The sequence below is a fragment of the Hesperophylax consimilis genome, chromosome 27 (genome assembly GCF_061612785.1).
Source record: "Hesperophylax consimilis isolate HC1 chromosome 27, BYU_Hcon_1.0, whole genome shotgun sequence".
NCBI lineage: Eukaryota > Metazoa > Arthropoda > Insecta > Trichoptera > Limnephilidae > Hesperophylax > Hesperophylax consimilis.
Window position 1 is genome coordinate 25,700,050 of NC_142862.1, and position 27,449 is coordinate 25,727,498.

The 27,449-nt window shown below is 33.3% G+C and overlaps 1 protein-coding gene, 1 long non-coding RNA gene and 1 other non-coding gene across 5 annotated transcripts in view; 2 read left to right on the plus strand and 1 right to left on the minus strand.

Annotated features, from left to right (window-relative positions):
* Positions 1-27,449, minus strand: part of LOC149410840 (acyl-CoA-binding domain-containing protein 4) — a 64,998-nt gene extending 37,549 nt beyond the window's left edge. For all 3 annotated transcript variants that reach the window (XM_089647812.1, XM_089647811.1, XM_089647810.1), the window contains exon 1: positions 27,268-27,449. In XM_089647812.1, the coding sequence (XP_089503938.1) occupies positions 27,268-27,328 (61 nt within the window). In that variant the 5' untranslated portion in view covers positions 27,329-27,449. The remainder of the gene's footprint in view (positions 1-27,267) is intronic.
* On the plus strand, positions 9,817-9,889 carry TRNAY-GUA (transfer RNA tyrosine (anticodon GUA)). Its single transcript has one exon. It is a non-coding gene; the product is annotated as a tRNA-Tyr (tRNA).
* Positions 11,017-13,076, plus strand: LOC149410842 (uncharacterized). Its single transcript, XR_016304988.1, has 3 exons — positions 11,017-11,640; positions 12,430-12,556; positions 12,802-13,076. It is a non-coding gene; the product is annotated as an uncharacterized LOC149410842 (long non-coding RNA).

Here is a 27,449-nt window from a genome sequence, read left to right on the forward strand (position 1 = left end):
TGATCTGGACAACACAAGCAACGAAACCATTGATCTTTTACGATTGAATATCAAAATAACACCTCTTATTGGAAAACCCTGTAGTAACGAATTTGTCGTAATTAATTAAAATGTAAGCTTCAAACGAACCCCAGATAGAGTCTTAACTATGCAGTATTTAGTCTTTACACTACTAACTGTAGATTCCGGGTTCAGTTCAAGTTTCAAGTTTCGAACACAGGTCAAATAAATTATTATTAATATGTTTGAACGGTCAGTAGCTAAGTTGGCATCGCGTCTGGATCCCACCGGACGTCGTGAGTTAAATTCTTCGGCTGGCTGAGTCTTCCATCACGACACAAGCAACATTTTCCGCTATGTCTTTCTTTAAAATAAAAAAAATATTTAAATTTTTTTAATTATGATTACCGCGCAAGAGTCCCAACTGCTCCCAGCTGTCCGGAGCCAGTGGGACTATGGCATCTCCAATTATTATTGTGGCATATTGTGATGCCAAATAAAGTGGAAAGGGGAGATGTAGGGAAAGGGAAAATTGGCTATTCAGAGCAGGTCACCAAACACTGCTAAAGCCACGTTTCAATTATGAATGGTGGTACTGGACAGCAAAGTGCCCATAACATTTTTTACTCCAAATGTGCTAAGGAATAGCTGGTTAAAGTTTGTCGGGTACGTGCCGATACACCCTGTATTTCCTGAACTCGCTATCACTCTGAAACCTGATTTAAGTAGTGTATGTATAAATAACTACACTTTGAAGACTGACAATTTCCAATCAGTTTGTCATGAGAAAATCTACGTTACATCAATAATATACTTGTATCTATTGATATTTTTTTAAGTTGCAGCAATCAGTTAGACCCACACTTGAGAATAAGGTACGGCACAGTGCTGCAATGGATATTGCAAACCTTTTCCTATAAACAGTGGTTCCCAAAATGTTCAATTGTCAATTATCCAAAGAAATGTCCGAAGAAGCGAAGCTACGAGTAGCAATCCACAATGGAGTGCTGGTACCTACCCTGATGTACCTTTGGCAGTAATGCGTGAAACTGACAAAGGAAGGATGAAAGTAGACTGAATGCTGTAGGAATGAGATACATTAGGCGAATTTGTGGTAAAACCATGTATGATCGTGTGAGTGTGGAAGTGCGTAAATAATGCTAGGCTGATGTAAGGCGTAATGAGTAAGATTAAGAAAGGTACACTAACATGGGTTGGGCATGTAGAGCGAATGAACGAAGAAAAGAATTTAAGGAGTAAATACAATATGCGTGAATTATATGGTTCCATGATAACTCAACACAGTGACAATTCAACACACTTTTAAAAAGTGATATAAAGTCATTGGAAACGATAAATTTTTTTTAACCTAACCACACTAACCTACTTAACCCAGTTAATAAAGTTTTTGTTTCATCACTTTCCATGACTTTATATAACTTTTTAAAGATGTGATGATTTATCCGGTCACCGAATTATATATATATAAACTTTGAGGAAATAAATCTCTAAACGACAGAGAAAACCCTACCAAAATTCGTTGAGTAGTTTCGAAGGACTAAGCGCACAAACAGACAGATGCGGATAGCGACTTTATTTTATACTATTTAGAGATGTTTTGAAAAACTCACTGTTTGTATAGTTTTTTGTTCTCGTATGTGTACATAGGTAAATCTGTAATTATGTGCTATTTTAATATCTGTTTATGAAGTCAAGTCGAACTGGTTACGAGATGTGTGTATATTCAGTTCTAAACTATTTAGAGAAGAAGATACATTCGTATTTACATAAAAATCTAACTTTAAAACCATCTTCTTCTTCTTTTTAACGTTTATTACGTAGCCACTGTATTTGAATTCGATTCAAAGTTGTTGTTAACAAAGTTGAGGAAACTCTGATCACTGTCGGTGAACGGATAAGGCTACGAAGGTACTCGCATCATAACCAAGAAATGTTGTTAAGAAATTTTAGGCCTGACCACTTCTAAAACTAGTTATGCGGTCGTCGGGCTAATAGACTTCATAAAATCGAGAATAGAACGAATTGCTGAAATACGTATTTACATATAACTGAGTACCTACTTCTAACTTTGGAAAGAATATACTATAAAAAAAACCTTGGCGATGCAATATTGTAATAAGTACTTAAACGTTACATAGAAAACTCTCCAAACTTCTTCTTAGATATAATAGGCATTTGTGTATGTTCTTCTTCCGCGGTTATGTAAACGAATTACTTGACATATTTTGCTAAGTATTTTTGAAGTTGTTTGTCGTCGGTTGCAGAAAATGCCAAATTTTATTTCCTTCTACCATGCAACATGTTCAACAAACAAATTTACAAAGACAATATTCTAAATAAAAATCCACAATAAAAAACTCAGACAAACGTCAATTCTTCCAATTCTAAATAAATATATTAGATTAGTTATTATTCAATGAGTAAAATTTCCTAATTCATTACAAGAAATTATCAGAAATATTAATAATTCCATGTGCCGATTAGGAATACAAGACAAAATATAACATTCTTCTGCAAAACATACACGACCAACTATCAGACAAACTCACTGACCAATAGGATGCTTGATCTGGGCAACAAGTATGGGGGTGCTATTGATTTATTTATTGACTCCATTTATAGAATTAAACATAATCTATACCAACACTTTGTTGAATCCTACAAATTAGAGTAGCGTGGTAAATTAGTTTTAATGTTTTGTCTAATATGTAGTGTTGTTGTTATTTCTTTTTAATTTATGTTACTCTTACTTTTTACTAATATTGCTTCATATTTAGTTTTTTTGTCTTTATTTAGTTTTTCTTTTAATTATTTCTTAATATTTTCTCATTATAGTACTTGTAATCACTATTTTACAATTGTGTATTTTGTACCTACTTTACAATGGATTACGTCTATTTACTGTCAGTATTTCATGTATAATACAGATATTCTCCTATGTACACTGCTTCATGTATCACTTCTATGTAAAAGCCTTTTTAGGCGTATATTTAAATAAATTAAATACAACACGTATTCACTAAAATTCTAATATTTTCGCATTTCGACAATGTATTTATTTATTTCATGGGGCTTTTACAAACAATGCATGTTTTTTAAATGCAATAAAAATAAAGAGTTTACATAATATATAAGAATATACAGATTACATAAAATATAAAATTTAACAATGCATATGTTAACAAAATATAGGTAACATGAAACATAAGAGTTTACGAAACGTAGATAACTTGGAATTTAAGTAGGTGAAATAAAAATAGATGATCTGCCAATATCCTCCAAATCAATTGAATAAAAAAGTATGAAATTGTTGTTTACATTAGCCTATAAACTATGTAACTTTCATTAAGGCGATGCCATACGTAGTAATGCAAAATCATGTGTTTTTGGTTTGAAAATTTGGTCGCCTAGAAATGTTTCAGATGCTTTAAAAATACTGCGAGTAGAATACATCTTGGCCTTTGAAATAATCGAGTATTTTTTTAGATAAGTCTTTTTATAAGCCCAGAAAAAATAATGTACATATAAGGCCTATGAAAACTGCTTTAAAATTCAAAATCTCCTACTTACGAACCCATTTTCGGTTACGATTTTATTGTATAATGTGGCAAATTAAGTTATTTATAAAATGATCGAAAAAAAATTAAATATTAATGCCTTATAACATCCATAAAATAAAATAAAAGGCAATTTTTGTCCATGTTTTTTTCTTGCATAAATCAAAACAGGCGGATGGTGTTAAGCGGGAATTTAAACCTTATCGCCATCTACGTAAGGGTTGTTATGATAGCGGCACAATTAAAAATATTACACGACGTAGTGCATCGCCTTAACAATGTCTATTACGCAAGATAACGATAAGAATCGACAAAAGGTCTCATGGAAAAACATTGATATCTAATGTAAACATTCCATTAAACTGAGTTTAAATTTTGAGACTGATTGGCAGCGGTAAACATTGATTGAACTATACTTATTACCAAGTCTGTGTAATCTTTGAATAGGCGAGTTTACGAAATAATTGTTAGCAGATTTTGGAACATTATACATGGCAAAGTCGAGTGTCCCGTGTAGGTACTTGCAACGAAATAACGCTTGTTAAATCTATGGCGTCCAGTTTGCCATTCGATATTTTGAATAAACGTTCCATATCAGTCACTGTGCGTCTTATGATAAGTCGGTTAAGTTTAGCAAGTTCATTAAAAAAGTAAAATTAAGATCTTCGGTTGGAATTCGATTAGAATTTATTAGGATAAACGTAGATGCATGAATACCTGTTCCTATATATTCTGAACGTACTAATAGTTTGTTAGGAGACGGCCTGCCATCACGTTTTTAACAAATCTATGGCGTCCAGTCTGCCATTCGATATTTTGAATAAACATTCCATATCAGTCACTGTGCGCCTTATGATAAGTCGGTTAAGTTTAGCAAGTTCATTAAAAAGTATAATTAAGATCTTTGGTTGGAATTCGATTAGAATTTATTAGGATAAACGCAGATGCATGAATACGTGTTCCTATATATTCTGAACGTACTAATAGTTTGTTAGGATATGGCCTGCGATCACGTTTTTAACAGGATTTTAATACACCCGCAATACTAATTTTTCTCCGTGTGGGTCTCGAGTCAGAATTCCGAGTTTTGAATGTTCATTTTTTTCATTTGTCATCACCGATACACCTAACATGGTGCAGTAGCCATTCTAAACATTAGCGTTGCTGGGGGTTATCCTTAGGAGATATACATATACTATCGTGGACTTTTCTGTAGGCCTTTTCAAGATATACAATTCCGTAGTAAATTATTTTAATGTATCTCATAAGGTTTAGCCAACGTTTGCAATGTAAGCGCCCGAAAATATTTTTTACGACTTGATTACAAAACATCAACTTTTCTCTACTTTCTATATATATAACATGCATGTATTATTAATACCGTTCGGTGGCTGAGTTGACATCGCGTTTGGGTCCCACCCAGGCGTAGTGTGTTCAATTCCTCGGCTGGCTAAGTCCTCCGTCACAACGCAAGCAACATTTTCAGCTTACTGCGGTGGTAGTAGGAGATTTTCAAATATTGTCAGTTATTCGTAACCCGAGAAATGATTGTCTTTCTTTAAAAAAAAAAATGATAATTTAAAACGGTACACGATAAACGTATCTGACAGGGTGTATCGGCACGTACTCGACCAACTTTAACCAGCCCATAACATTTTTTACTCCAAATGTGCTAAGGAATAGCTGGTTAAAGTTTGTCGGGTTAGTGCCGATACACCCTGTATATATATAAAACGGCACACGATAAACTTATATAGCTGTGAGGGGGTAGTTTTTAAGGGTGGTTTTAAAAAAAGTCTATATAATGTGGCTCAAAGTATGCGTTACACACATATATGTTATATATTATTTTATATATACATATATTTTTTTTTTGGCTTGACTATAATTAACATATATATATTTATATTTGCTCTGTTAAAGCTGTTTGTCTCTCTACAAAAAAATAAAAATAAACCTTCCGGAAGAAATTATCTAAATGATAGTGAAAACCCTATCAAAATCCGTTAAGCAGTTTAGAAGAACTAAGCGCGGAAAAAGATAGGCGCGAATACCGACTTTATTTTATACTATTTAGAGATGTTTTGGACACGTAGAGATGGAAAGAGATCTTCTTCCCCTCCCCACTACCTTCAGCCACACAACATGCCCCAACTAGGGATGCCATAGCCTCACTGGCTTGGGAGCAGTTGAGACTCTTGTGCGGTATTAACATTTAAAAATATATATATTTGGTAAACCTTTTGATTAAAAAAATAATTTGTCAGTTTGGCCTCAAATCCGAAATTAAGTTTTTTACGAAATACGCCGAGATGTAATTTATAGGGCACGTGACACGTACAAAGTTCTGTAAATATCTAAGGCTGCCTTTACACTTGGAAGTTTTTTCCTGTAAGTTGCTCACGTAAGCGACTTACGACAAATTTACCAATGTAAACGACACCATAAGTCGCTTACCGTAATTTTTACCAAGTTACAGAAGTTTATCTTACGTAAATTTTTGACAGATCTAATCGCTCACGCGGGAATTTACGACTCTCTCACAGCTTATCAAAACAGATTGATAAGTTGAGTCGCTTACCGTAAGTTTTGACGTCACTGTCGGGATGGTAAAACAGAAATCTGCAACACTGACAGGTCTTTCTGCCGTTGCTCCTCGGGACTAATGTTTATGTTTATTTGTCGCCATTTGTCGCCATGAACAGCTTTATGAAATAATACACTGCAATAATCTATGGAGACTAACATAACATTATTTATCATTAACACAATGTCATCTTTAAAAAATGCCCGTGTAAATGCGTGATAATGATTCTAGTATTCGACTTCACGAACTGATGGATCAGCAAGGGATCAGCTATCAAACTTCACAACAAATTAATATCTCCAATGAATGCATACAAAAATGCAATACAGGAATACATAGAAAACATTACCTGACGACAAAAATCGAAGAGTCACCATTATTTTTCTAACTAACTAACTAACCATCACGCCGTTTCCCCGCAGGGGTAGGCTGAGAGGACGGACCGCCAAACAACTCGGTCACACCACACACTTCTTGCCTCATTCACATTCATACATCGTCTAATACATACTCTTCTATTATTCTGACTCTTGACATGGCCCGACTCAAGAATATGATTCACTTGGTCGTGCCATGTCTTCCTCGGGCGTCCCCGACTTCTGCTACCATTCACATTTGCATCGTATATTCTCCTTACACTCCTTTCTTTGCTCATTCGCTCTACATGCCCAAACCATCTAAGCGTCCCTTTCTTCATCTTACTCATTACGCTTACATCAGCCTTGTACTCTTTGCGGATCTCCGCATTTCTCACACGATCGTACATGGTGTTCACACATACGCCTCAGGAATCTAATTAATTTTTCAGTTGGTGAAATAGCATTCCGAAAACGAGTATCATTCTTTTTAATTAGCGGTCCAACCATTTCCAATATGTATTAGAAGTCAGTTGCTCTAATTTGGATAAAATTAAAGAATTTTCGTTCATCCTCAATTCTTAATTCTGCCGTTAAACGAACGAAAGCCCCATCAGTACTTTTTCTTTGAAGCCAACTCCTAATCCAACACTCTGCGGGCCCTTACGTTTTTGTTTGACAAAATTGTGCATATTATCGCAGCGGCAATCCGTTGTGTGCGGAAATGGGTACTATATGGGGATCCATGATCTAACCGTAAATAAACAAATCCCTTATCAAATATTACTAACTGACAGCTGTCAAAGTCGGCGGCAACGCGTTGTTGTCAGGAAGCCATCTTACCAAAAATAGAATTATTGGTGTAGCGGTCTCTGTGAGAAGTTCGTAAGTTAAACTTCCAAACAACTTCCGTGAGCATTATTTACGATAAGTTGGATGCATATGTAATCGCTCCTGTGAGTAACTTATCAAAAATTTACGAAAGTCGTAAATTTTACTTACAAGTGTAAACCTAGCCTGAGGTTGCCAGTAATACAATATACAATACATTGAAATATATTATTTACTGTCTGTTATTACAAAAATTAGATGACACCATTATCGAGATAAAGCAATTATTAAGGCCCTTTGTACAGTCTCTACAGTGTGCAATGTGACCCTATGAACCAACACCTGAAAGCAAGGACAATGGTTATCAAGTTATTACACAATGATTGCAACCGCGGAACATCACGCACATATAAGAGATTAGAACATCGACCTTCAATAATAACTGAACAGTTATTAAAAATAAACATATTCTAATCAAGTGATAAAAAAAATATGATGCCATTTCAGACCTCGAAATGTTACTGACTATCGACCACGAATATGGAAATCGTTAATTTTATTTGATTTTTTGTGTTATTTCACAATTGTGTGTATAAAATTTTAAAAAATACCATCCTATACAGGGTGTATCGGCAAGTACCCGACAAACTTTAACCAGCTATTCCTTAGCACATTTGGAGTAAAAAAAGTTATGGGCGCTTTGCTGTCCAGTAACATTTTTTTTCCATTAAAAACAAAAAATAAATAAAAAATCCACACTCCGTCACTGTCATTGGAATTGTTTCTCGTGACAACAGGTGTTATTAGCAAGTGTGTCAAAAAGTGTCCTCGCTCTTTCGTACACATTAAATAATAATAGTTAAAAATGAGACGAATGGTGCCGTGCCATTTCGTTGTGATTGTAAAAGCGCGCCAACGTAGGTACGTACGTACTTTATTCAACGAAACTCGAACAAAATATTGCCAGACGGGTTTTCAAACTTTGACAAAGAATAAAACATTGGTGACATGTGGTGAAAATATGAATAATAATATTTTTATTAACAAAAAAATGTTACCAGACAGCAAAGTGCCCATAACATGTTTTACTCCAAATGTGCCAAGGAATAGCTGGTTAAAGTTTGTCGGGTACGTGCCGATACACCCTGTATTTGCGGCACGGTTCAATATATTCATTATCGAAATTTCTTTATGAAAGATCACAATTCAAAATCTAAACGTGCTTAAAATGGCTTTAGCCGTGTTTGGTTACCAGATCTGAATAGCCAGGTACTTCCCCACCTTCCTTTCTCCAAGTCCATTTTGATCCCCGCTACCTCAAGCCTCAAACATACCCCACTTTAGGGTTGTCATAGTATCACGGTGCGGTACTTGCATAAAAATTTTAAAAAAATGACAAAGACAACACCACGACCCATAAAATGTATTATGTAATAGATAATATAAACAAGATACGACATGGAAGCGTGTCGACTGTCGCCGATCTAAAATCAAACTGCACGAACTGCAATATTTAAAAAACTTTAGCTGTGCTGTAAGAGTTTTTAGAAAATTGCCAGTGTCATGATGGAGGGTGGGTTTTTCTCCCTACGCATTTCTCAACTCAACCACTGACCGGTCAATAATATTACAATATCTATTTTTTAATGGTATAGATTGAATGCTGTTGAAATGAGATCCCTGAGGCGTATGTGTGGTAAAACCATGTTTGATCGTGTGAGGAATGTGGAGTTCCACAAAGAGTGTAATGAGTAAGATTAAGAAAGGGATGCTTAGATGGTTTGGGCATGTAAAGCGAATGAGCGAAGAAAGGAGTGTAAGGAGAATATATGATGCAAATGCGAATGGTAGCAGAAGTCGTGGACGCCCGAGGAAGACATGGCACGATCAAGTGAACCAGATACTCGAGTCGGGCCATGTCAAGAGTCAGAATAATAGAAGAGTATGTATGAGACGATGTATGAATGTGAATGAGGCAAGAAGTGTGTGCCAAGACCGAGTTGTTTTGCGGTCCGTCCTCTCTGCCTACCCCTGCGGGGGGGCGGCGTGATGGTTGGTCAGTTAGTTTAGTTAAAAAGGCCTTCTTCAAACAAATCTATATCTTATTTAAAAAAAAAACTAATCCATTAAAATAATTATGTTTCACCGTTTTATACACACAATAATGTCGTTATTACAATATTTTTTTTATTAATTTAATGATAAACTTATGTTTATAAAATAAGCTTTTTATCAATAATAATAATGTTTTTTTGTTAAATAATAAAATTTGAAAAGTCAAAATATTTCACCAACAAATGTAGATGTAATATATCTAGACGCCATCTAGTGGGAAATTCAGCACTAACAAAGCCTTTCCTACAAAAATAAATTTGGTTGTTTACAGGTGAAAAAAAATATAATAAGCAGTAATTGTCGATTGAAGTACTAGTACATATTGAATTATTTGGCGGGTTGGGAATAAGCCGACGTGGCTCAGTGGTCCAGAGCACCTGACCGTACATCAGAAGGTGCGGGTTCAATTCCCGTCGGCGGCATTTATTTTTACTTTGTATGGATATTTCATGCGAGTAATTAATGCTTATAATAATTTGTTAAAAAAATAATTATCTAAGAGCATTCTTTACGTACACGTGTAAATTTGAGATTGCAGAATGCCCGTGTCTTTCGAATTAATATTTAAAAGTTGAATATTTAATATTGAGAAATAATCAATTAACATCAATTAAATTGTCATTCACATTTGCAAAACAATACTTTGAAGATATTAATTTCATTATCGTAAATTAAATTGTGTTGATCGAGATTTTTGACAAACAAATTGATTGATTTGTGGCAGCATTTTTGGCGAAGGTCAAAGGCCTGTCGTAAAATCCAAGGTCACCCAAAAACTAAAATGTGGGTACCTGTAGTTTACAAACCTGTTTCTTGATGTAATTTCGCCAAAGAATAAATGGACTAAACTACAATTACTTCTATATTATACGTTCTAACAGTATTCTGACCATTGAGCTAATTCGACCACATCAAGATACGTCATTTTTAATTATCCCGCAGCCAAGTGAGGGAGTAGGTGGTACCCAAAATTACTATCCTCCTTATATTAGCTTAAATACTTGATATATCATTTTAGTATTTTACGTATTCCTGCGCAAATACATAAGTTACCATTAAAAATTGTCTGAATAATTGAGATTTCTATAGTTTAAAAGTCCATAAGACAGAAAAATGCATGGGGTCGTCGGAAGGCCCACTTGGTTACAGACGTTTTGTTTGGCATCTTGGCCTGTCAAGAATTAAGAGGAAGCTACAAGCCAAAAATGTGTGTATTCTTGGTATACCTTATATCGTAGGTAATAGGCATTAAAATCGCTTGACAAACGGAGTCTAGAAACGTTCGATTTCAAGCAAAAAACTGTTTTTTATTTATTTTGTAAATAATTTTATAAGAAAGCAAAAAAGTTAATCAAGTGAAACTGTCACAGATAATCTGAGCTATAATACTGTATTTTTTTAAAGTTGTTTCCTTTATGAGTTCATACATTTCTATTAAAAAAAAAAATTTTTTTTTTGTAGTTTGCATTTATATTTTTTATTGAGTAATTTATTTTCTATTTGTATTCTACACTGAAAAAAATGAGTTAGCTAAAGTGTTAAGCTAATTGAAGTTGTGTAACCATCGCCTAAAGTTCAGCTACTTTACCTAAAATACTTTATGTGCAGATACCGTCGTTGTTTAGTAAAATGTGCTTGAGCTAATACAACTAAACTTTAATAATAGCACACTAAAAGCATACTTACCTAAACAAAATAATCGGTTTGGTTAATCAAGCTAAAGTAATTTACTAAACCTATTTCACTTTAGTAACTTAAGTTTATGTGTTACTTCCCAAAGTATTTAGCTAAATTTAACTAAACATCTAGTTTGGTTAAATGTTTTGTTCATATAGCAAAACTGAGGTTGGAATATCTAAATTTGGTATTTTTACATAACAATTAGTTGCTTTGCACAAACTTAGGCAAAGTGCAACAAAACTTTAGTTAAAATCTCCCGAACTTTGGTAGATCTGTTTATCGCGCAGGTGTTCATTTACGACGCAGTTATCAGATCGCCACAGTTCGCACCATACGTGAATTGACGTTCGTTGCGCGCGTTGCGAATTTATTTTTGAATTGAATTGAATTTATGTTAACCGCTGTTCCTAGTTCCTAGTGATAATGGCAGACAAAACCGTGGAGGATTATTTAATTTCTTGGAATCTGGAGGCTTACATAGAAACATTTAAAGGTGAGTTTTCTTTTTTCATTTTTTTATTGATTTGGAATTTAGATCATGGAACTATGATATTATATATTATGATAATATCCATTCTATTTGATTTAGAAACTGGCACCTTCATTATTCCATGACTCAAGTACCTACGCAATAGATTTAGAAGATTTGTATTTATTATGTACCTAGTTTGAAGAGTGCGTGTTGACGCTACAACCAAGATTGTGTCAGGAGTCATGACACAAGTTACAGAGAGTGGTATATAAAAAAAATAATAATTGGATCACTTGTATAGCGCCGTTTTTGTGCAAAATCAACTCAAGGGCGCCTTTATTTCTTTGTTTGTTTCCGCCAGTATTATTTTGTATTGAACGAATGTTGTTTGAAACTGTAGTATTTTCTAAGTTACAATTTTACCCTAGCCAGAAACTAGAACCAACCAAACTAGCTTTGAAATCGTATATATTATATTTTAATAAATGTGTATTGCAAATTATTAATTCGGACATAACATTTTGAACATTGAATTCTGTTGTTTTTTTTGGGGAGGGATATTTTTTTTTAAATACAGGGTTTACCACCCATTGTTAATGTTTACATTTGAAATTTTCATATAAATGAAATAATTTCATTATTAAAACTATTTTATCTCCGCTTGATTCATGATACAGGGTGTTCGGTATCTGCTGTTGTATAAATATACATTTTTTTAATGAATAATTTTCATTCCTTTGAAAAATAAATTTTTATTTTCTTGTTTTGAAATTTTTTGTATTATCTCGTCGTTTTTTTTCTTTATTTCAGACTCAAGCCACTCCTGATAATATCTCAAGATGATATTAAAGAATTGATTCCGACTGTAGGGCACCGGGCACTGCCTACAGCACACATTAATGCGCTCAAGGATGTTATTAATCCACCTGTCATAAGTGTAAGTTTTTAAAAGCAGTAATGATGACATATTGTTTACCTAGGCCTTTTTTGGCTAACCATTTGGAAATAGTTGTACCGGACGCGAATTTGATACAAAAATAATAGTATTTAAAAAAATAATTCCTGTAATTAATGAATAAATCGACTGCCGGGGGGGTCAAGCAATTCCAAAGGGATAAAAACAAAGCTTGACCTCTTCACCCTTTCTTTCCCCTTTGTGTACATACCCGCTTTTTGTTTCAGATTGAAGATATACCTTCAACTTCCAAACAAACAACGCCCATATATTATCAACACGATGACTTCCTTGTAAATGACATTTCCTTGTTGGAAAATAAAAACAAATCACAAAGAATAACGCAAGAAGCTTTTGAAGAGCAAATTTCGAATGTAAGTTAAATAATTTTAGTAAGTTTCAGATACCTAAGTAACTTAGGTTAATTGTTTTATACATTCCGATATATGTATTTTAGTAGTGGCAGCGTAGAAAAGCCATCCTGTGACTGATATTATGATGATTATAGAAGTGGTTATTAGTTATGTAATCAATATGCAATTTAATTTTGTTTTCCAGTACTTACGCAATCATCTCCTATCAATCAATGAACGGCAAGCACTTTTAATGCAGTTTGAGTCAAAGGGTCTGTTGGACAATTCTGCCAGACTGTGCAGTACTATTATAAGTAAGGAATTGCAGGGTAATCCAGATAGATCCATTACAAGCAAGAGATTTTATGAATTTGCTTTTCAAATCACCAAAGTCTTTAATAAAGAAAGCGCAGCTGTATATTTCACCCCATATGTGTGTTTTGGGCCTACCCAAAAAATTGCTGCTAAAGGTAAATTACTAGACACATACAGGCAGCGCCTAAAAGAATTTGCCAAATCAGGACACAAACATCTTTTACTATATTTAAAAAAAAATTATAATAAAAAATGATAATATAAATGTGTGTATGATCAAACGTGTTTTCTTTTTTGAGGCTTTGCTGGTAGCTGGAAACAATATTTTGAGAGACGATTCTTAACAAAATAACTTTTATATGAATGAGGTTTTTAATAAGTACTTTCTAGTCTTACAAAACATAATATTTATTTATTTAGGTTTCATCTCTCAAAAGGGTTGTAATAAACTACCTGCAACTCAAAGTATTTAACCCATGATTCTGAATTATGGGTATAATCCTTCGAGTTGATGGTGGTAACATTTACACCCTGTATTGTTTTCAGCTAAACTGCAAAGCTGCACTTCCTATCTAATTTAGATAATCTAACCAAAAAGCTAAGCTACAGTACCTAAAGCTAACTAGCAGTAGAGAGCTAAAACACCTATATCGGTAGGGCTATTCCAACCGAAGTTTAGTTAATCAACCTAACCATTTTGTAATATTAACTAAATAATAAGGTTACTACATCTAAACAGTTCAGTTTTTCTAACCGAACACTACAAAATGGTTTAGGTATATAATTTTTAGTTTAGGTAACACAACTAAACACAAAGCTGTCTCAGCCGATTAGTTTAGCTAGAATACCTGAATCGTTAAGCTGTCATAAATACAGTTTAGGTAACACAACTAAACACAAAGCTGTCTCAACCGATTAGTTTAGCTAGAATATCTGAATTGTTAAGCTGTCATAAATACAGTTTAGGTAACACAACTAAACACAAAGCTGTCTCAACCGATTAATTTAGCTAGAATATCTTAATCGTTAAGCTGTCATAAATACAGTTTAGGTAACACAACTAAACACAGAAAGCTGTCTCAACCGATTAGTTTAGCTAGAATATCTGAATCGTTAAGCTGTCATAAATAAACTGCTGTTTAGCAAACAGTAGCTAAAAGTTCGGCAGTCACCACAGCAACTAAACTGTTTAGTAGATAATTACTGAAAATTTGGTAAATCGTACCTAAACATTTCTTTCAGTGTACTCAAGCGAAATTATAGGAAAACTTTCAATTTATCTAAAGCTTTTTGGTATTCATAATGTTCACCAATTCGTTATAAAGATTAATCAAAATAGTGATTTGGCATTAAGCTTCGCCTTAACTGAGAGCTACCAAAATTATCTATGTGGAAAAGTCTTAGATATCGCACTGACTGGACTGTTCAAACAGGAAATGGTCGAAACCTATTCTTGTCTTTTCTTAAGGACCGTTTTTTAGTAGCTATAGGTAAATCTTAGTAAAAAAAAGACAAAATATTTTGGAAGAAACATGTTATTATTTTTCTTCCATATTCCTGTTATTATCGTATAATTTAAAAATTAGAAAAGTCAATAGATGTCGCAAATATAAATAAAAATATTTATATATATCCAAGACACTACCTGATCGCATTTAGTTCGGGTAGAATCACACAATCATACATAAATATATCACCCAAAAAAATATGGGTTAGGAAAATGAAGATATCGTTTGTAGCTCTCAGTCGAAGTATTCTTCTTCATGTGCCGTATCAGGTCCCCCCGACGTTGGCGATCACTCTAGAAAATGTCTCTTTGTCTTGCGCTGCCCGGAATAGCTCCTCCACACTTCTAATGCCGGTCCACTCTCGTATATTTCGCAGCCAAGACATTTGTCTCCTACCAGGCCCTCTGCGACCCTCTATCTTGCCTTTCAATATTAACTGGAGCAAGTGATACTTCTCCCCTCGAAGTACATGACCCAGATATGAAATTTTCCTGATTTTTATTAATCTAAGCAGTTCTCTCTCTGCTCTAGCCCGCCTGAGAATTTCTGTGTTGGTGATCATGTCGGTCCATGGGACTTTGAGTATTCTCCGGTGAAGCCACATTTCAAAAGCCTCTAACCTGTTCATGGTATTTGGTCGAAGTATGATACAGTTAAACATGACCAAGTTGATATGGTCGAATTAGCTCAGTAGTCAGAGAACTTCCCCGGCAAGAAAGAAGTCCTGGGTTCAATTCCTAGACCCGAATGAACCCAGATTTTTACCGTCTTTTCTGTTTCACATCTTTCGTTTGAGAGTCGTTAAATACTGTCTTCATGAGGGTTCTACTCATTAAGTTATTCCATTATAATCTATTTTAAGAATTCTGAATACAGCCATTTACGAAGCTGGCTGTCAACTTAATCGTGTTTACATTAATATTCTCAGAATTCACTAGTAATTACTATTACCAGCGTCGTAATATTATTTTCCTCTTCAAGTCTTAGACCTATGGACCTCTCTAAACCGCTCTAACGCCTATAGTATTAGCAAAACAACTTAGCGAGTAGAAACCATTAAACTTGGAAGCCAACGCAATATTACTGAAGGTAGTTGGTGTTACAAAATCTCAATTATTTCACAGGCTATTCATTGCTTCAGCAGTTAACACATCATTAGAAAGGATGTAGGTACAGGTAAAACATTTTAAAGAGACCCTTTTTGTATAGTGGTGTACAGGTTCATCGCCAGCTTTCAAGCTAGGGGGCAGCTTAAATTTATAGAGGTTACAGGGAATAAACAAGGAAGTAGTCGTAACAAACAAGATTTTTTTTTCAAAAGAAGCAAACACATTGTGTTATAGTGATTTGCCGCAGTCGAAAATTTTTCTAGGACGAAGCGCAAACCAATAAATGCGTAAGGCGATGCACTACGTAGTAATTTAAAATCACGTGTTTTTGGTTTGAAAATTTGGTCGTCTAGAAATGTTTCAGATGCTTTAATTAAATACTGCGAGTAGAATACATCTCGCCCTTTGAAATAATCGAGTTTTTTTTAGATAATTCTTTTTATAACCCCAGAAAAAAATAATGTATAAGGCCTATGAAAACTGCTTTAAAGATCAAAATCTCCTACTTACGAACCCATTTTTGCTTATGATTTTATTGTATAATGTGGCAAATTAAGTTATTTATAAAATGATCGAAAAAAATTTAAATATTTGTGCCTGAACATTCACAAAATAAAATAAAAGGCACTTTTTGGCCATGTTTTTTCTTGCATAGATCAAAACAGGTGGATGGTGTGAAGTGGGAATTTAAGCCGTATCGCCATCTACGTAAGGTGTGTTATTGATAGCGGTTCGATTCAAAATATTACACGACGTAGTGCATCGCCTTAACATTTATATATTTCGGATAATCAATTTACCAACAATATTTAGACGAAAATCTATAAGTATTTTTTTAAACGAAATTATTTAATGTTAAATGAAAAAACACAATTTGTAATACACCACTTTTATTTTTTTCACCAACCAGGTTTCGCTTTTCCCAAGCTTCGTCAGGGCTTATTATTATTAACTAAAGATAGTAAAACAATGATGGTAATAGAAGATTTTAAAATATTGACAGGAAATTCTTAACCTGGGAATGATTGTCTTTCTTTTTAAAAAATGTCGTAATTGATGGCGTTTTCACAAACAGAAGTTTTCACAGACAGTTTTATGTGAACAATCAGTCGTGGTCAATATTTTATGGTAATTTCTAAATGTAAATTAAATTAACTGTTGGACGTGCGGTATATTGAGAAAAATTAATTAATTTGTGAAAAGCCATCTATATTTTAAAAGAAATGGAAAAGTGCGAATTTTGACAAAATCAAAACATCTACATATTTGAAAAAAAAAGTATACCTATCCGATCGGCATTTAGCGAAGCTGGAAGAGTTATGGACTCCAGTTCCTGCGTAGGAAGGTACAATCGTCGGTCAAACTATTTTTAATATTTTTTTCGACTTTATGTCCAGGATAAATCTTTCCCACAGGAAAAACTAAACCCTTCCACACACTTTTCCACAAATAATCATCTAGTCAATCCACATTATGCAAGTGCATTATATAAGCATAATAAATACAAAACAATAAAAGAACAACATGTATTGGTGATTGCACCAGAGATCAAATGGGAAAATAATTCACCGTCTCCAGATATTTTCATATCAGAGGGTTCGGCTCAGTAGAACTTCTAATTGGACCTATAAATCCGACTGACCACTTAATATAAATATTTTTAAAATCTTTCGTAATCCTACATGTATTTAAAATGACCGACTTTTGCATCTTTATATATAAATTTTTTGATAGATCTAATACGCCTAAATTTTTAATGAGAGAGCTAGGTACCTATACCTAATGCCAGTAGCCGAAATAACGAATGGTAATATTTTTATAGTCTGAGAATGCCAAATTCTTTTTATTTCATTTCCTAAATCTGTGTATTTTCTTATTTTTTCATTAACAGATTTTTGAATATTACAGGAATTTGGAAGAGTAATAATTAATAACTAGTTATTAATTTTGCATTTTTACGTATAAATTCTTTGACAGATCTAATATGCCTAAATTTTGAATGAGAGAGCTAGGTTTAATGCCAGTAGCCGAAATAACAAATAACAAATTTTAATATTAACATTTTATAACATGATATAATTTGTTATATTATTTAACTAGTAGAAATAGAAATAGCAATCAACGATACAAACCAAGTATTTATAACTTCACACCGTTAAATGACCTTTTATAATTATTCACCTGGGTTCACGACAGTACAGAATACGCAAGCATGCTGGTGCGTTTCGATAACCACACTATCGCCAGTCAACACACTCAATATAAATCGATAGTTGACGAGTTCCATTGTTGCCCGTGAATTGCTTACCGTAGTTTCAATTGATATGCAAATTGGTAGAATTTAAAATGCACTTTGAACGGTAAATCTACCTTGGTATTTTCTGCGTTAAGTATATCCTATATCTTAAGTCTTAAGTAGTGCTACCAATTGATATAGTATGCCTTTACGTGGAGTATTACTACGTTTTACAATGCAGTTTTTAGAAAACCGTTTTCAAATCATTTATGCATTTTGGTAACTCCGGAAAAAGTAAGTTTCTTCATTGCAACTGTCGAAAACAGCAAGTTTATTTTAATTTTGTTTTCTGTAACTCTATGAAACTTCACGTTTCTTCTTTTTAAATCCACATTTCTTCAATGTACAACCCACTTTTCTTCTTTGTAACTCTTTGTAAAGCCACAATTCTTCATTGTATAACTCACGTTTCTTCTTTGTAAATCACATTTCTTCTCTGTAACTCATTGTAAATCCACATTTCTTGAATGTACAACTCACGTTTCTTCTTTGTAACTATTTGTAAATCAACATTTCCTCAATTTAACTCAGTTTTACAATGCAGTTTGTACACAACCAAAAACTCCGGAAAATATACTTTCTTCTTTGCAACTGTCGGAAATAGCAAATTTATTTTAACTGTGTTTTCTGTAACTCTGTCAAACACTGTTTTTTTTTTTTTTTTAATAATATAGTGTTATTTAATAACACATCTGCCCTGATGATGGACACTGCAATGCTGTCCGAAACGTTGGCTAAAGAAGGAGTTAGCGCAACACGGCATAACACCCCAAAAACAAATTACAAAAATACTTTTGGCCGTGAAAATCTTAAATCATACTGCTTTTCTTCTTTATAACTTTTTGTAAATCCACATTTCCTCAATGTAACTCTGAGAAAATACAACTCACATTTTGTAAATGTTAGAAATTACACGTTTCTTTAGAGTTTCTCGTTTTTTTGACGAAAAATTACAACGATTGGTTATTATACGTTCAGGTTAATTTAAAAGACGCATTAGCATTCCATAAACTATCAACACTAGAAGATAGGAGAGATATATCCGACCAAAAATTCTTATTCAAAATCATCCACAACGCTGTTGACAATGACTACTTTCTGGAAAATGTTCACGTCCACTGTCCAGCACGAAACACACGATCAAACCAACTATTCCACATTCCATACTCAAAAACTAACTACACACAATATTCGTTCAAAATCGCACTTAGAAAATATGCACTTTCCCCTATAACTATGACAAATTAGTCTTCTTTGAAGTCCAGTAGAATCACACATCTCTTTTCTGTAACTATACGAAATTAAATGTTACGAAAAAATTGTACTTAACCTGTAACTCCGTACCAAGGTGTATAAAACTCCACATAAAGAAAGATAACATGTTATATACCTATCATAAAGACGAATATTTAAAACATGGTTTAATACGACACGACTATCAGTTGGTCGTATTATGGACATGGGTAATTTAAGTAGATTTATGCAGTACGACTTGGCGTAAGATCATTTTAAATATTGGAAAACGGACATTTATTTGCTGTGTAGTTAATATTTACATACTTTTATTTGATTTATACAGCGCAATTTTTTGCGTAAAATCACCACAAAAGCGCAGTAGAAAGCTAAACAGATAGTTGTTTTATGTACCTGAAACATACTTGGTAAAGCGAGAATTTATTGTTATATACCGTAAAATGGGGTGTCTTTGATAAATTTTATGAAAATATTTTAAAAAATACACCAGGGTATTTTCAGTGTTTTTTTCTTCTCGAATAAAATTGTTATAATGAAAGAATTTTTTTGGTAATCTGTTGTAATGTTTTATGCCGTAGTAAAAGAAATTTCTCAGTTTTAATGTTGTGTTAGTTTTTGTTTGTTGGACGGAGAAAACAAACTGATTTAAAATATTGCTAATACATGGTTTTCTAATAAGAGGTGTTATTTTGATATTCAATCGTAAAAGATCAATGGTTTCGTTGCTTGTGTGGCACGTAGCGCCGTCTTTTTTAAAGTAAACGTTGTCCAGATCAATACCATCAAATTCCGGCCATAAAAAATCATTAATCATCTCTCGATAGCGCAATCCATTCACCGTAACTGTTGCTCCAGCCTCATTTTCGAAAAAGTAAGGTTCAATGACTCCGCCGGACCATAAACCGCACCAAACAGTAACACGTTGAGGATAGAGAGGCTTTTCAACAATAACTCTTGGGTTTTCCGAGCCCCAGATGCGACAATTTTGCTTGTTGACGAAGCCACCGAGGTGGAAATGGGCCTCATCACTCAAGATGATTTGCATTTGATTCACGCAAGTGAATTTTAATAATTTCAATGCGTTGTTGAAGCGTGTATCATTCCATTTTTGTTAATGGCGTAGTTTCTACTTGTCAAATGTCAAAAAATGACAGCTTCAAAAGTAACATCTACCGAAATAGCGGGCTATTCAAAATAACACCTCTTATTGGAAAACCCTGTACTTATTTTTAATATACTTACAGTTATTGCAATATTATTATCTTGTCATTTTTGCTATATACATGTATCTAATGTAATGTTATAAATAAATATAAAAAATCTATTAAAATCATTCGTGTGTCTGTTAAAAACGGGACTGCGACATTTAACGAATGAATTGACAGATTTCCTATCAAATTATCAGTAAAACACGAATGTGTAGCAGGGACGGCGGAACACGTGCTCATAAAAAAACTACCATTGTCGTATTTCTACATTATATTTATCAGGAATAACGCAGCAGTATTAACACGTGTTCTGATATATTATTCGTAAATGGAATGCCATCACGTTTTTAACCTTTAAAGGATCTGGTGATTTTGTTAGGTTGGTTAATAATAGATCACGTGTATTAATTATTTTTGTGAGTATAAATAAGTAAGGTTTTGGCATTGAATTGTTTGAGTGACATGATATTTAGGACCGGTTGTTTCAGAGAAATTGAAGGACTGTGAAAGTTCTATTATTATTTCAGTTCTATGAAGCAAGTAGCCCATGCTGATTAATAACAAAACTTCAATAGGACTTTCACAGACCTTGAAAATTCACTTTGAAATTTGATGAATTGTTAAAATTTTCTGAAACAATCCGTCCATAGATCATTGAAAATAACTGCGCAGGTACTTTGAGTAGTATTTTCAAAATTTCAAAATCTAAATATTTCAAGTATTGTCTGCTCAGTATTATTTACAAAACGTCCAGGAAGACAAAAACAAAAAAGACACAAAAGATTCAATTTTCGCAACAGCACCAAATAAATATTAATTAACATAAATATTATAAGTAGGTACCGTAAAAAACGTTTATTTATTTATTATTAGATATTAGTCGCTTGGAAGCGTTATTTTTATTATTCTAAGGTCAATGAAACTAAGCCTGATTGAACGGATTAAAACATAATTATATTATATAGTTACGTAAGTCAGATTAAATGTATTCATCAGCGCCAATCATTTCGGGTTTACAAACATTCAACATAATATTTTTACTAAATGCATATTATAATGTTATTATGCAAGACATTAAATTGCAGTAATCCTAGAAAAAACACGGAAAATATTGGTGGCAAACCGGAAAAAACTCGAAACAAAAAAAGAACGGTGTTATTATGTGAATTATGAAGTGACCTCCGCGTGGTTTATTTCAGGTCAAAATCACGTTTACAAATGTATAGTATAAAAGTAAACAAATGACATTGGCCGGTATTGGCTAAGCGTATGTTTCTCACAAGTGGCGGCATGCGTTGATAGTGTTGGACTGAGCACTTTGACGCATTCCCTAAATTTCGGTAAATTCAGCGTCCAGTGAGTGACAGATGTTTGAATTCATCCCTCCCACTGCGGTGCAAAGCGACGCATACGGGTCAAGAGTAGAGGTGAGGCGTATTTATCGTAACCAGTAAAAGTACCGGGTATTTTCATGCGATACTTTGTACTTGTGACAAATCTCCAAAGTATCCGGTTCCAAAATACTCACAAGTATTTATAGTTTATACCGGAATTAAATATTTTTAATAGGTACTTTTACCAGGTATTTTTGATAAGTATTTTAATAGGTATCTTTAATGGGTGTTTTAATAGGTATTTTTGTAGGTACTTTTACGAGATAATTTTTAATAGGTATTTGTAACAGTTACTTTTATGTATTTTTTTATCGGAAAATGTGGGGAAAATTTCAGAGAATTTCGTAGCCCCCCCCCCCCCCCCCCATGGATTTTGAAAAACCACTCACATCAAATATGATTTTTTTTGTGGGGAATAAATTTTCACAGAAGTTCTCTACCAACCCCCCTCCCCGTGGTTTTGAAAAATTTTGTGGGTAATTACGCATCTGAAATTTTTGTGGGGAATAACTTTTCACAGAAATTCTCTAACAACCCTCCCCCATGGATTTCGAATAATTATTGGGGGAATCAAGCTTACGTAGAAAATTTGTGGGGAATCTGTGGGTAGAATTTTAGAATTTGAATACAGTTTAGAAATTATTTATCAATCCTCAGGTCGGTATTAAATGCTTGTGAGTATTTTGTAACCGGTATTTTTTTGTACCTGTACTCATTGTACCCAGTAACGAAAAGTACTCATAGGACCCACCTCTAGTCGAGAGATCTCCCTCAACGAGTCACCAAATCCGGCCCGCCAAGACCTTGACAATACTCTCAATCCTCATCCTATGAACCCAGGGCACCCCTGCCAAATCACTAACATACAACCAGTCAATAACCATTCGATTAAAAATTAAGTTGATGAGATCGAATTATTTTCACATATTTCGTTTAAGATTGGTCAATATTGTCTTCAATGATCAAATATTCCAATTTGAGATTAACTCATTAATTTATTCCACTATAAAAATACTAATACATTAATTTAAAAGCATTTTTTTTAATTCTGCATATCGAGTTGTCACAATAATATTTGTGGTAGTTCACAGCTTGTTTTCGACGATGAAAGATTAATATCTAGATTTTGACATAGATCAATAAATGGTGACAGGAATGTTTCAGAGATTTGTAACAATATCATTAATCATAAATAGAGACACCCATTCATAGCATTAATAATATTTTCGCGAATTAAAGAGATAAATGGTGTTTTTAGCGATAATAAAAAATATTTTTTGTAGCTATAATCTTGTATTGACAGATCGTAGAACGAACATGACACACTCTACTGTAGAAACATGTGCCATGTTGAATTTCAATCAATAATACAATAAACATGTTTCAAGTGATTTTTCTAATTTTTTAAGTTTTTCCCCTCTTACCGACTCCCTATTCCTTGACGTTATCCTATTTAGCTATAAACGCTATGAACACGCAAAATTAAAGCTATAAAAGCTATTTTTTTCAATAATTAATGCTACATTTCTTAAAAATTAAAGCTATGAATGGGTGTCTCTAATCATAATATTTAAAATAAATAATAGGGTATCATATGAATGCCAAAAATTCAATTAATGGAGGACTGAATGCAGTTAATAGCAAAATAGTAAAAAGTTGTGAGAGGAAGCGAAGCTAGCAGGTCCAATATGGAGTTTTAATAACAACCCTGATGTATAGCAGTGAGACTGGTAGGACTACTAACGGGACACTGTCATCTCAGGAGACACATGCAGATATTGGGAGTAGAATACACCAATAGATGCAGGAAATGTGAAGAGGATGAAGAGACTCCAATTCACCTATGGAGCCAATGTCCTGCCCTGGTGGGAACTAGGCTCAGATACCTGGGGAGACATACAGTAGAACCAGAAGACATAGCCACATACCCAATGACAACCCTGGTGAACTTTATTAAAGGGACTGGGTTGTTGTTAAAGGATTGAGGTAAAATGGGAGATAACACAATGGGCCTATGGCCTAAGTGCTCACGGGAACTACGTGTAAACCGTATCCGCCATTTAAAAAAAATATATGTACAAGGCAGTGAGAGCATGGAATTGGCAGATGATGCATGGAATACAGATAGTCTCCTCGACTACGAATCCGGAGTTGGAAATGACTTACTCCAGTGATTCCTGAAGTTATTTGGAATATCTTTACATTATGCGTACTCTTAATCATAAAGAGTTAGGCGGAGTTTTTCGTAAGAGTAAAGAGTACGCAGAGTTTTTCGAAATCAGATGCAGACAGTAATTTTCCATTGATTTTGAACATCAAGTATGCAAAATTTTGATTTAACGGGTGGGAAAAGGGAATGGGTGGTTATTAGAAATCTTATGTTAACAAATACATTCTTGTTTTGAAGGTCAAGTGTGCAAAATTTCATCAAAACTGTAGATTTGTACAAAAACAAAGCCAGGCCGCCCACTACAGACACCGTTACTTAAAACATTTTTGATGTAGTTATATTTAATTTACAAGTAGGTATGTTGTCCTTGTTCTACCGGTATTACAAATAAAGATGCTTCGAGGAACTAGCGTCATTGATCCCTTCGGCACCGGTGCATAGCCGGGAAACACGCCAAACACGCGCCCAACAGAATATGTACACCGTTGACATTTGTCACATGAGAACGGTTATTTTCTACGACTATTTATATTGTAATTTTATATCTATCCTCAAAGACTAGCAAGCGTTCAAATCACTTATGCTGACGCTTATGTTAAAATAACACATTACTATATTTGTGATATATAATAAGTTAGATAGATAAGTTCTAACTTGAGACACAACATTACATTTTAATTTATCTAATTTTAAATCGACTCCATTGTTTATTTATTAACGATTGCAGGCATGTTAATTGAGACGGGAATATCATTAGTTAGGTACTCAAGTACTGCGAGCGTTATTTACCGCTTTGGGCGTTTGAACAATACTTACTACTATTCGAATTTAGAATAGAACGGTCATTCTATTTTCAAATTACCAATGATAAGATCGCTGGCGACTGACGAGTGCGATGTTATCATTAATATATTATTATCTATAACTTAGGAAAGTGTGATGACAATTTGTCAAATGTGTTAGTGTAGAATTTGTAGTAGATAAAATCAAATCAAATTGAATTGAATTCATTTACAAATATATTTTATTTTATTTGGTTTTACGCTCGGCCGGGCACATGGATTTTAATAACAAAATGCGCTATCGAAAATTATACACAATGTTTTTAAAAGATGAAATAACGTTAAAATGAAAAACTGAATTTAAAACTATATTAGTAAAACAAGTAACATAAAATAATATAGAAAATAGAACAGTATAACTACATATAAGACAAATCACTAAAATTACATTACCAACGCTACTCTAATTTGTAGGATTCAACAAATTGCTGGTATAGATTACGCTTAATTCTATAAATGGAGTCAATGAATATATCAATAGTACCCTCAAACTTGTTGCCCAGATCATGCAACCTATTGGTTAGTGAGTGTGTCTGATAGTTGGTTGCGTATGTATTGCAGAGGAATGTTACATTTTGTCTTGTGTTCCTAGTCGGCACATATAACAGACATAATAATAAGATAAACTTGTCGAATTCTGCCTCACTTGGTAATTAAATTAGGTACTACAAAAAACAACTATTTATGTCGGGGGAGATGGTAAAAGGTATATTTTAAAGTTCAATTTTTTTTCATCCGAAGTTAAGTTTGAAGGTTGGGAAATACGCATAAATAATTAAAATAACCCAACTAACAACCTAAAAATCTGTTTGGTGAAAAGTCTACCGTATACAGAACTACTAGTATTTTGTGATTTCACGTCATATTTACCAGCTAACCAACCGGTTTCGATAGATTTTCATAATTATTTTTCTTCATTGAATAATTTACTATTTAAATTATGGTAAAAAAAATAATATTTCTTTTGTGTTATTTTTTTAGTCGAATTAGAATTTTATTATGAAAATTATGTTGGAAGCTGAAAATGTTTGGGAAAAACAATAAATTTTAGACAGAAAAACTGTTCTAACTTCAAGACGCCAGAGCTCACAGTTGAGTTTAAGCTGCTTCAGTACACAGATTTTCTGCAGTGTATTAACAAAAATTTAATTAATTTTCTATATTATATAACAACAGAAAGAGAAAATACATGTTTATATTGAATCCCAATAATTGAATACTTTCAAATTATGTATAATATTTATTAAAATACAATTTGGCTATCTACGTTAAAATATATTAGAAATCAATAATATTTATTTAAAAACGGTTACAATAAAATATGCAGATGTATATTACGTTGAGCTCTAAGTATAAAACATTGGTCAGTTTAGAACTAAAATTTTATTAACCACAAAACATCAATTATTGATTGCCTTCCTTGTAAATTGTCGTAAAAATCTTACAATTAGCACCTATAAACCTTGAAAACATTATTTATAAAGGCTCACTAAAATATTAACAAAACCCAAAGGTCAACAATTACTTCAAACGAACCGGTACAATCAATATTTATTTAGGTACTATTAAAAAAAAAACATAAAAGAAAAAATATTTATTCTTTGGGATATATTTTAAGTTCCTACCTAATTTTAAGAAAAAATGGAAGAGGAAAACGTTCGAATATCATTAATTATTTTATATTCTTGTGGTATTGTATTAAAAAAGTACTTGGCTATTTGCGTGATTTTTTATTTGTTTAAAAAAGTACCTGGCTGTAATGGTCAGTATTTTAAGTAGGTACCTACCTAATCCCAAAAAAACATATGAAAGGAAAAAAAGTCTTTTGAAGTTCGAACAAAGGAAGAACTCGAGAATCAAATAAATATGACAAATAATAAACAGTATATATGACGAATGGTTTGTCGTGCCATCCTGACGTATCAGTTATTATTGAACACATTTCATGCAAAGTAAATATTTTTAGATTCAGTTATGTAATTCAACGCAGTAAAACATTTCAAGATAACGGCAGGATTAAAATGAGGAAGTTAATGTTTAAACAACACGCTATAATATTATTAATAATAATAAAGAAAATGCGCGTATATTTGTTTGCATTGAAATGATTAGTTTGTGTGCGTAGGAACGTGTAGAAAGGATGAGGAAATGAAAGTGACGACTATCAACTTACGAAATGAAAGGGAAATCAAATAACAATTAACCAACGTCAATAGATTATCATTTTACTTTGTGCGTACTAACCGCTTTTTGGCAGGCCCCTGATGACGTTCACGGCTGCGTGGAACTTTTGTTCGGTCGTCATTTTATCACCAAATCGATCACAATGATTATTTATTCACGATAAAAACAATTGGATAATTTAATATTATTATATTCACAACGAGTCTCTCTCACGAACCAACTCGCCTGACAGCTGACACCTC